We start from the raw sequence: 12,433 nt of genomic DNA, 5'->3' as shown, positions 1-12,433 counted from the left end.
TGTACTTCCCCTGAGGAGTGTATAGCATTGCAAATTTAATGAGTCGTTGAACAGCTATAATTTTTTACATAGTTAGTCAGTTGTCCATTTTAAGTCCGGTTTGAGGAATTTTTTTTAGTTTAACAAGATATTTAATTTGATTCACATATCAACCTATGCTTACCTTTAGGATTTCATTCTTATTCCCTATGGGCCGTCCCCCATAGGAGGCATCCGATCACAATGTACACAAAAAAGTAGATTACTTATTACCAGTAATGATATGCTAAATTTTGTTGTGATCACTTTTAGTTTTATAGTTATAAAGTCGTCCTAAGACTAATTGTCACCCTGCATATATGTTCCTGTGGACAAAAAAGACCTTTACTCAGAATAGACATGCCAATAATATTGTTAGCCTGAAGATGGATCTGAAGTAAGTCTTTAAAACATAACATCATGAAACATACCATGAACTGTAAGCTCCAGAATTGTTGATGAAAAGGTTCTGCCAGAAATTAAACCTTTAATAAAAAACTGATTAAACTCCTTCAAGCAACAAGAATGGACATTGGAACAATAATAAAACTTTACTTAACATTACTACCTTAAGGGGATACGCCACTATCTCCAACTTTTTTTTTATTATTTTATTTTTGTCAACCTAGTTAGTATATTTTGTTTATACTAGACTTAGTTAGAAGATTTAGGTACAAAAATATTGAATTTATAACTTATTTACTAAATTTATATGCGTTTTTAGTTTTTTTCACCAAAATTTTTAAGAATTCGTTATTGAGAATAACTTTTCAACTACTGATCAGAATGACATATTCTATTTATTTCCTGATTCAGGATGAAATAATGAGTAATTCTGTGTATAATCGTTATGGTAACTAAAAAAACCAAATTTTTAGGACACCTTTTATTCAAAATATAAAAAAGCTGAAAAAAATATTTAAAATTTTTGCGTAAACATAAATATTTTTAGTAAATGTAATGCTATAGGGCTTACTATACACACAATCCTGTATTACTATATAAAGAAGGTCTGGTGAAAATTTGAATACTATAAGTATAGTACTAACGGAGTTATTCAAACTTTTGTACAATAATAACCTAAAAAACACGGTATTGAGATAATCGCAGGTGATGTAACAGGTGGTTGGCAGGAGAAAAATTCCCATAACTACACTAATTTATTATTTTATATTATATATAAAAATAGCAAAGTACTTATTTTGTTTTACATAAATGTACCCTACTTTATACCTTCATAATACATAATTATGATACACAATTAAAAGTGTACATATCAGGAACAAAAAAAAATAGTTCAAAATGTTGTTAAATTGCTGGTTGTGGCGTTTTATATTTTATTTTTTTTATACTAGAAGGAGTTGTCAGATTGGCAAACAATTTTAGCTAAATGTTCACATTTAAATGACCTATCTAAAAATGCAACTTTTGGAAAATGTAAAAAAAATTTAAAATATGGCCTACAGATAGTGGCGTATCCCCTTAAGATAAAAATCCTAAGTATCACTAAGCTGTGTAAAGTCTAAAAACAATTGGCTGAATTATTTGGGATTGACTTGAACTGTCAGCGATTCGAAAAATGTTTGGTGAGGGATGACCATATCCAGTTACAGAAAGAGGAAGACGACTCATCTGAATTCTCTTGACTTTGTGAATCTTCAGTACTTTCTGAAGGTGGTTCTTGATTGGTATGGAGAGGATCTGGTTCAATTCTAGGTCCTGTTCCTAAATCTTTCTTTTTCCAAAACTTCATTCGCCTCGACAAGTTTTTACTATTCTGCCTGTTGTCAGAGGCTCTTGGGGAAATTGGAATCTCTTCATCTTCCATTGAGAAGCTTACTCGGTTAATACTCCCTCGTCTTCTCGGATGCCTACTCGTATCATTTTCTGGATGGAATTCTTGGATATTTTCAGAGTGTTGTAAAGAACTTTGTGTGTTATCGATCTCATTTCCTTCAGAAAAACTGACTCTTTTCATATTCGTAGTTTCTAATATCCTTTTTCTTGCTGCTTCTTGTTTTTTCCAAAATTCCAAACTTTTCTCCTCCATGCTGTTATTAATGTTCCCTGTTTGGTGTTTTGAATTTGATTTCCTAAATTTGGATATCTTCCGTTTTGGTGAGTTATTGAAGCTTTTGTTAGCCTCGTCTTCAGAATTTCTAGAGTCCGTCAGGGAACTTGGAATTTCATTGTCTAACGAAAAACTTACTCTGTGATTAGTTTTAGAACTCTGTGCTGTATTATCATGTTGTGATAACGAGTTTTCATTCGCTGAATTGTTATAAACAGTTGCTTGTGGTTTGTTAATATCAGTGATTTTCAAGGGTTCATCCTCATCCCCTTTTGAAATTTTGTTTTTCGATTTGGGAACACCAGCGATTGATCCTCTTAGTTGAACTTCTTTATTACTTTTTGTTGTGGGATCTACTGAAAGATGGGCAAAATTAGAATTTTTTGATGAAGACGGTTGAGATGTGTTTTCATGGTCTGACATCTCTGATAGCCGTGTACTATTATTTGGTAGAATAGAACTAGAAGCTGCATTTGACAATTTTCCACTATCAACACTTCCTTTGGGACTATATAATCCTTTAAAAAGCTTGGATAATTTAGAACCTCGAGTGGTATTTTCTGTAGAACTTCTACCTTCGCTCCTGGAATGTTTCCAACTTGTTCGACTTCCCTGGGACGCCCTAAGTCCCACTGAGGATCTAGGCCGCCTCAGGTCTCTTGCTCTTTGGATCGCATCCTGTAAAGTATAAAGCCATTTTAAATTGCATATACAATCACAGTGCCCTCACTAATACTGTTTAATCAATCCCTACTTGAAAAATAGTGTTAAATCTAGCAAAGTTACCAATCGCTAGTAATGGTCAACACCAGAAATTTCTAACGCAAAACTTATTTACTTGCCTGGTTACGGTTGGAAAAAATCCTGGTGATAAAATATTTATTACACAATCAAAACTTAAATTAATAGTACTGCTGAACCTTCCGTGATCACATGAAAATGAGATCAAATTTTGAATCTCCAAACTCGCCGTCGACACTAGCCACAATTGTCGCCGAACATGAACTAGACAAGGAAAGCGAGCTTCTAAATTTACAATGGGATGATGAGTCTATACTTGTGAGCGTTAGTCTATGGTTCTACTTTTTAATTGCTAGCATATGAACGAACTGATAGGTAAAATAGTTAAGTTATAAATAAAGTTTATGGTGTGTTGTTAGCGTCTCGGACTTCGGTACGAGAGGGATGGGTTAGATTCCCAGCACACCCACAATTATACGGAATTTGACCGCTTTCCCAAAAAGTTGTTGACTAAAACTCCTAAAAAGTGACCAGTAAAAGACTTTGTCTAAAAAGTGCCACCAGCGTAGTAAACTAGGAAAAAAGGTGAGATAAATAAATAAATAGTAAAAATTTAAATACACAACACTCTAGATCTTTACAGGACCAAGAAATACGTTAAAATTGTGTACCCTTGACAAACAGGGTGTTTTTTTTTCAAACGCAACAGTTAAATAAAACTAGTGAGACACTTTTTAAAAACAAAATCAGCTCGTATTTTTTTATGGTATCCCTGTTTTTTATACTTAACTAGCTGGCCCGAGAGACGGCGTCCTGTCCTAATGTGGTTTTATGTCAATGCTCGTTCATTTTCAAGATGAGCTTGTTCGCATGGCTCAATCACGTCCTGGTTGAAGTTCGTTCGCTACGCTCACTCACCTTTAGGTTGGAGCTCGTTCGCTGCGCTCACTTGCCTTCAGGTTAGCTCGTTCGCTACACTAACTCGTCTCCAGGTTGAAGGTCGTTCAATACGCTCACTCACCTTTTGGTTGCAAAATGGCTGTTGTCATAAATTGAAAAAAATAATAGTGCTTACCCTGTTGGTAAACCTATTAACTTTTTAATGCTATTGAACATCACAGAATCAAATTGTTTAGTTGAACCAGCTGTTAAGATTCTTTAATTCCATTTAAATATGAGTACTCATAAGGTTAACATGGGAAACCCCAGAGCCACTGGGGCGAAGCCCTTTTGACGGATCTGCACTAAACTTTACATAAACCATCCTTGAATAATGCTTAATAATGCCTGAAAGTTGCATTACAATCTGTCGAGCGGTTTCGGAGTCCATAAAGGACAAACAAACATACATTGGATTTTATATATATAGAAGATTACCGATCAGCTAATATGTATTGTTCCAGTTTTAGAGGAGGTTTAGTGTTATTGATAATTGTAATTAAGATGTAAGTTTTTTTTACATGCTCAATAAAATAGAGCTTGCAAAAACGCAAAGTTGTGACTTGTTCGCAATAACTTCCCAATAACACTTAAACTGATAGATAACTATGCAACAATGCATATCAGCTGATTGGCAATGAAATACAGAATACAGGCGTACCAAACGTGAGCTTGTTTTGTTGTTAAACAGTGTCTTATGGTACAGTACTTGTAATTTGGGTTGCAGACAAAAAAGGGTAATTAATCTATTATAAGTATTAAAGTTATATTTTTTTATCTAACTGGTTAACACAAAAAATTAACCTCAATGTCAGGGCCATTAACAAGAAAATATGTCACCATCGAGCCTTTTCCTTTAACAAAAACCTCGCCCCTCTTTCTTACTGTGAATCCATTCTTCTCTGCGACTGCGGCAAAGTTTTCTGTCACCTAAAAAGAGATACAGAGAAAAACTGAAGGAATGAATCAATTATACATGGATTTTGATGCTAAAAGGTTTTATAACACTATAAAAACTATAAAGCCACCATACAAATGAATGTTAAAACTTTGGAATCATCAAATTTTTGAATTTTTCAATACTTTTTTTTTACCCAGCTGTCCTTGAAAATCAGGGTGTTTAATAATTGGTCCTAGCTTTAGAAACAGCTAATCTTAGTCAGTAACAGAGCTACACAGGTCATCTCACTCCATTCTACACTCATCGTGCATTCATATTCGGCTTATAATAGTCACACAAAGTTTGTTGCTGCCTAAATTTATTGATGAGGTGATGTGTACAGTAAAGATAAAAAATCTGCTAACTGAAACTGCTAGGCAAGGTACGATATTTATATAGAAACAGAGATAAAATGAGAAATAGTGGAATTTTGTTCAGTTGTTCATGAAAACCCCTGAAAAAAATTCCTGGTGGTGCCTTGTTCTTTTCTACTTTCTCATCCTAGGACACTATGCCCAAGCCCATAACCCTTTTACACATTACTCCTGGCTAAGCCTAGATGGTTGCAGTGTCATCACATAGCTAAGCCATTTGTTATTGGCAAGATTTGAACCTGTGACATTGGGTACCAAAGTATTTCGCTCTACCACAATACCTCGCTCCCCTGCAGGCTCCCTTGCTTCAATATTATATAGTTGAACGCTATAGACACAAATACATAACCTATACAGTGTGTTAAAAAAGTCCCAGACCGGCTTAATATTCTTTCAACCAACAAAGATATGGTGGTACAGTTTTGTATCTAGACATTTATCATGAAAACCTACCCTTTTTAAGCAATTATAAATTTTCCTCTAGGTCCGCGTCCACCTGGAGGAGAGGAAAATTTATAATTGCTTAAAAAGGTAGATGATAATTATCTAGATACAAAACTGTACCACCTATGTTGGTTAAAAAATATTAAGCCGTTCCAGGACTTTTTTAACACACTGTATACCGTAATGTTGTTGTAGCAGAATACCTGAATATGATTCTCCAGACCAGTAGAATACATACGACTGGCCACATTGACTGTGTTGCCCCAAATGTCGTATTGTGGCATGGACGCTCCAATGACACCAGCTACCACTGATCCCATACTTATACCTGGCGATTCATACAAAAATAACACGATATAGCTGTAGAAATAAACACCTTAATTGTGATTCTTTTCTAGAACCTAGCCTGGAATTATTTAATACATTTCTTCAGGCTAAGACTAGTTGTGGCATTATCACTTAAATATCCATAGGTTATTGGCAGGATTTTAACCCAGAACCTCAGGGACTAAAATCCTGCTCTTTACCACTAAACTTGCTCCTGCTTTAACACCTAAATCAAATCAAATCTAGCTAATTTTGATTTTTGATTTGAGTTAAACCTATTGACTCCAGTGATTAAATTTTGTTCTGTTGGTGAACCATTTTCTTTCAAAATGAAATAAGAGTCCTGCAGATACTGGTTTATAAAAGCTAGCCTTTAAGATGTTAGGCATCTCAATGAGTTAAAGAATTAAGAAATGGTATTTTTTCAAAACAATTTTTCATTGTACAGTACTAGAAACTGATAGTTACTCGATCTATAATTACCGGTACTCATTTCCGCAGAAAACATACATGTTATATTGTACACTAATTATTGTAAATTTACATTCACACTGGACTGGCCCTATACTAATGTGGTTTTTTTTTACAAGTATCAGAATATAAATGAAGAGGAAATAACTGATATACTTCCAAACTTAAATTCTTAAATAATATACAGTGTGTAAATTAAGTATGGAAACAAATCTGTATTTTTAAAACCGAAATAGATAGAAATATTCTATTTGTGGCAATAATAGTTAACAAAGATTCCGCAATTTTTCACATGAAAAATATTTTTTTACCCCCCTAACAGGGTAGGTGGTAGGGGGTGACTTATTTTTTTCAAATAGCAACCCCTATTGAGTGACCCCTCATTTTGAAGGGTTTGTCAAAAGAAACAAAATGACGCAAATCCGAGGTGAATATCTCACTCCTAGCCCAAATGGCGGATATTCCAAAATTTGATTTATTGTACGTGAAAAGCACCAATTTCACAAATAATGGAAAGAAATCTGTATTTTTAAAACCGAAATAGATAGAAATATTCTGTTTGTGGAATTGATTGTTGACATAGGTTCCGCAATTTTTTTAATTAACAATATTGTTTCAACCCCTTTAACAGGGTAGGGGGTGGGAGTGACTTATTTTTTTCAACAACAACCCCTATTGAGTGACCCCTCATTTTGAAGGGTTTGTTAAAAGAAAAAGAATGACGCAAACCCGAGGTAGATATTTCACCCCTAGCCTAAATGGTGGGTAATGAAAAATTTAATTTTTGTAAAAAAAAGCCCATTTTGGAATATCCGCCATGTTAGCTAGGAGTGAGATATTCACCTCGGATTTGCGTCATTGTGTTTCTTTTGACAAACCCTTCAAAATGAGGGGTCACTCAATAGGGGTTGCTATTTGAAAAAAATAAGTCACCCCCTACCACCTACCCTGTTAGGGGGGTAAAAAAATATTTTTCATGTGAAAAATTGCGGAATCTTTGTTAACTATTATTGCCACAAATAGAATATTTCTATCTATTTCGGTTTTAAAAATACAGATTTGTTTCCATACTTAATTTACACACTGTATATCCGGTGAATGAAAAACATGAATAGAAATGATGAATAGAAAAACAAACGATTTAAAAAATAACTTGTATCATAATGCAATACTTATAGTAAACTTTTCTATTATTATTTAATATTTTTTGAAGACAAACATCCAAGAAACACTTTTTTACTAGTTATAGTCACTTGTTGAAAGTTCCTTACTAACATTTCTTTTTGAATGATCATACCACAATGTAATGCTGATTTGAAAGATTATAAATTATAATATTAAACAAATAAAATTACTAACCGATTTTAACACCAAAGCTTGTATCATGTCTGATGTTAATCTGATGGATTTGATCCAGCAAAGTCAGTGCGAAGTACGCCATTGCGAGTATATGGTCATGTGAGTTAGCGTTCTCTTGTGTCAATGATAATCCTACAAAACAGCAAATAACAAAAACTTATAATTATAAGATATTTATAGAATTTATTATTAGCACCAAATTGTACAAATATTTAGTAAAGCACCACAGAAAAGTTTGTAAAGTTCATAATAGTATAATAGCCCAATCAGTTCAGTTTTCTTTTGTTCAGGAGATTGCTTCCTCTTTTAACATTGTGAGACAATCTGTTAATTATCAAGGATGAATTTTAAATGTTTTGAATACGGTACTAGCCGAGAACACAGTTTTAATAAATTTCAAACATTGCGGCTGATATTGGCATTTGGGCAAGAGAGGCGTTTTGCAATCCCACATCCAGCATTATCTTTTTATTTTGGCTTTTGTTGAGTGTCACTAACTATTCTAATTGTTGTTATAATCTTTTTTGATAAAACATCTCTAGATTGTATGGATAAATGTATTGTTTTGTAAAAAAAGTAAAATTTATTTTTATTATTTTTTATTAACTATTGTAATTAAAATATATGTGTTCTTTATATTCTTCTAGTTAAAATATCTCCATTGTACAAAAAAAATATATTGTTTGGTTTCTTCATTTGTTTTACCAGACAGTTTATTTCATTTTATTCCTGTTTGATCATTATTTTAAGTGCTGACCAGGTGTACGCCAGCCGCAACAGACGGTCTTAATAATCATTGTTGTATGAAGTCCTAAGAATGTCCATTGTACTCAGCACTTATTTTGTAAATAAAAGCACTTTTTCATTCATTCATTCACTAACTATTCGATACAGCCATTATTACATCACGTTTCATGGTTTTGTGGTAGCATGGAATGTGTGGCCTTATTGTTCTTCTAAAAAAAAGGTGTCAGTATTTTGTGTGACGTGTCAATACCATCAAACCAGGAGGTGTGAGGCAGTGAGTCAGACCAAAAGACCGCAAAGGGTTTGAATTGGGAATGCTAACACAACACTGACTCAATCAATTGAGGTGGTTCGGATTCCACTATAAACTGTAGGTCCCTTAGTTGCCATTAGCTGTATGGGCTATTAATTAACAGCTGTGTCTAAGGAATATGTCGGCCTTAGTCACTAACAAGACTACAAGATCACGCCACTCATCCTACACTCATCTCCATTCATACTTGGCTTAAAATACCTACTTTGTATGGTCGCCATTTCATCGAAAAGTATCTATATCTATACTTATTTTTAATACGCAAGCAGGTTTTTTGTGACAATTACTCCTCCAAAACTACTGAACCGATTGACATGTTTTTGGTGTCACTGGAAAGAGCGTTAACGTGAAGTTGTGCAGGAATCTTTCTTTTTAGGTAAATAATTAGAGAGTGAGGCCCTGGCGCCTTTTAAAGTTTCGTATTTCTCCATAAGGATAACATAGAAGATAATTTGTATTTACAAAAACATATGTTTGTTACTTTAACATAGTCAAAGTCTACTACATAAATAAATTGCTGTGTATTATGACTGTTAATCTATATAAATAAAATTAGAGTTTTGTCTGTACATTGCTTAGAATAATGAACTTTTTGGTTATTTTTACATTTCATAGGTCAGAGAAACCGAATCAAACCTTATCTCAATTTCTGTCTGTCTGTCTGTCTGTCTGTCTGTCTGTCTATCTGTCATTCTCTTGGTAACGCTAAAATACGCACTTTATTACAACTACTCCTCAATAACTATAGCACTGTCCCGCCTGAAACTTATTTTCCAAATACTATACATATATGAGATGGTTTTAGACGTATTTCATCGAATATGAGACAGTTAGATATTTAACAGTAAACCCTTGAAAATCAAGTTTTTGTCGATTTTTGACGTGGAATTTCTGGAAGCCCATGTTAACCTTATGAGAAATGAAATTATTGAATCTTAACAGCTGTTTCAATTAAACAAGTTGGTTCTGTTCTGTGATGTTCAATAGCATTAAAGTTACAAGGATTACCAACAGGGTGCAGCACTAGCACTATTATTTCTTTTACATTTATGACAACAGCTAATTTGCAACCTGGAGGCGAGTGAGCGTAGCGAACGAGCTAACCTGAAGGCAAGTGAGCGTAGCGAACGAGCTAACCTGAAGGAAAGTGAGCGCAGCGAACGAGCTCCAACATACAGGTGAGTGAGCGTAGCGAACGAACTTCAACCAGGACGTGATTGAGCCATGCAAACGAGATCAGATAGTAAAAATAAAAGTAAGCCTACCATTATAGGATCGACCGGCAGACACAGAGGTAATTTAACCTTTTATTGATTGTCATACCGATCCGGAACAACAAAAAACAACATAAAATGAAGCTATGTATAATAGTTTGGCCAGCATATCTTAAAATATGCAAACCAACTGCTGTTCGTTATATAAGAAGGTTTCAACTGAATATTATAAGATCCCCGTGCGTAGAACGGGTACACAGCTAGTGTATACTACATTTCAATCAAGGATTGTATACCTTAAAGTTTACTCATAATGGATCTTGCTACTTTATTTTAATGCTGGGAATAGTAAAATTTTGTTGAGAATAAGCTACCATGATTTATAAAACTTTACTATAATAATTTATGTATTTAAAATCACAAATCTTTGACATTATTAATTCATTTGAAACTAAACAGCTGATCGACAAATCAAACAAATCCTCTACTTCATGTGAATAATGTTGTTACACAAACATAGTTTTTTTTTTTAAACCAATAACTTGATTCTTTTTTACTTGTGGGTGTATTTTGAGTTTGCAGTTATGAAAGCACCAAGCTCGTGATGGGAGAATCGAATACTTTAAAGAATCGAATACAGTGAATTCGTAGCCTCCCCTGTATTCGAATACTTTTACGAATACTTGTATTCGAACACCTTTGGGTATGCAAAGCATGGAAAATGAGTGTGTTATTCTTTTTTCATAATGCAACCGTTCTTTTGACCACTGTTATTTCATTTTACAGTAATTAATTCATTAATATAATTTGTTCAATGTAATTTTAAATTATATGATTTTTAAAAGGTACATTTATTTTGACTTATAATTATTTCATGGTCAGTTACAGTCTTATTAATGTATTATTTTCTATTATATTAACTAATTAACATCTTTAATAATATGTCTTATTCATTTGTATGGATAATTTACATCAGATATGCATGTTATTTTGCCATGTAACTACATAAATCGGTTGTAGTTATAATAAATTCTATTCAATTGCCCTCTACCAGTAGTAACCTAATATTTTAAATATCCAATATATTCTAAATGTTAACGATTAATAATAATCTTATGTAAATTATAGGGCTATAACGAATATATGAAAACAAATGCTGCAGTAAAAACATTAAGTACTCTTACGAATGCTACGGATTCGTAAGATATTCAAAAGGGAATTCAGTAGTTGAAAAAGTGTTGAATACATTTTTGAATCCCCCGAATTCGCTTTCTAGATTCAAGAAATCCTGCAAATTCTGCGGTCAAGAGTATTCACAAAAAATTATTCGTACGAATCTGAAGTATTCGAATCTACGAATACTCGGGCTGTATTCGAATACTATTCGATTCTGTATTCGATTCTCCCATCACTAAGCCAAGTAACTTTATTTAAAGAGCAGCACTGTTCTTACCCAGACCAATATCAGTCATGAGCAACTATATTATATGTTGTTTTAAGTAAGGCTACATCTTTTAATAGGTTACACATATTCATTATGGAAAATTTCGACGAGGGTAATCTTCTTCCTGAAGTCTAAAATCTTAGTATTCATGGAAGTGCTTTTGTGGTTAAAATATTGTTTTTTTAGTTTTTATTTTTTAAAGTGTTTTCTTCAAGCAGCTTTTTTATGACCCTCAAAAGTCAAAATATTCTACATAGGCCTACTGGTTTGATATGATAAAATGTTTAAATGTGTCTTTAAAAATCTTTAAAAAATAACTACCCTATATCATACTTGAACTTGAACACTTATTAATTTACTAAATATAATATACATACAGCTAGAAAATGGCTGGACTGCTTCTCTTCTAAGGCTTTATTTTTACTGTATTTATTTTTTGATGTCGAGTCAATATAACACGATGAATTTGTTTTCTAAATTCATATGTTATTTTGCGGGGCATCGAGCCACACAGGTTCACTAGTAAAGTATAAAGTAACTAAAAGTACATAAAGTTCAGTGTCTCAAAAATAGTGTTGCTACACAATTTCTACAATACCTGAAGCAGCCATGTAAATAGCTCCGGTAGACTTGATCTTCTCTATGGAGGAGAAGAGAGGCTCATTCAGCAGTTCATCGATGTCAGATATGATGTCATGGAGAATTGCAACGTTGCGTTCTGAGTCCTCTCCGTCGATGTTGGTGAACGAGAACCTTGTGATGGACGCGAACAAGATACAAGTGGATAGACACTCCTCGTGATACTGCTCCTGAGAAAAGACCAAGGGAAATGAGGAGAAAGAATAAATAGGCGTGATATAGTTTTGCTGCTAGAGAAATCCAGCACACCACTACTAGGTGCAAGGGTGTTGAGCCTGCTACTAAATCCTGCAAGAGCGTTTAGCACCTGAGTCCATCCTACTAGGGTGATCCTAGCAGCTGATCTCATACTGCTAGAGTCACTTAGCATCTGAATCCATCTTGCTAGAGTA

General features: G+C 33.7%; 1 protein-coding gene across 1 annotated transcript in view; it reads right to left on the bottom strand.

Moving 5' to 3' along the window:
- Positions 1 to 1,520: 1,520 nt before the first annotated feature.
- Positions 1,521 to 12,433, bottom strand: part of LOC128991800 (adenylate cyclase type 5-like) — a 45,039-nt gene continuing 34,126 nt past the window's right edge. The window contains exons 16-20 of the mRNA XM_054414989.1: positions 12,001 to 12,211; positions 7,685 to 7,816; positions 5,731 to 5,855; positions 4,574 to 4,699; positions 1,521 to 2,767 (exon numbers count right to left, since the gene is read on the bottom strand). Of these exons, the coding sequence (XP_054270964.1) occupies positions 1,583 to 2,767; positions 4,574 to 4,699; positions 5,731 to 5,855; positions 7,685 to 7,816; positions 12,001 to 12,211 (1,779 nt within the window). The 3' untranslated portion in view covers positions 1,521 to 1,582. The remainder of the gene's footprint in view (positions 2,768 to 4,573; positions 4,700 to 5,730; positions 5,856 to 7,684; positions 7,817 to 12,000; positions 12,212 to 12,433) is intronic.

This window comes from Macrosteles quadrilineatus, unplaced genomic scaffold (assembly GCF_028750875.1).
Source record: "Macrosteles quadrilineatus isolate MER2022 unplaced genomic scaffold, UCM_ALF_1.0 Scaffold_4__1_contigs__length_99947679, whole genome shotgun sequence".
NCBI classification, from domain to species: Eukaryota; Metazoa; Arthropoda; class Insecta; order Hemiptera; family Cicadellidae; genus Macrosteles; species Macrosteles quadrilineatus.
The sequence above is the reverse complement of the archived record's forward strand: the minus strand, read 5'-3'. Positions and strand labels throughout refer to the sequence as shown.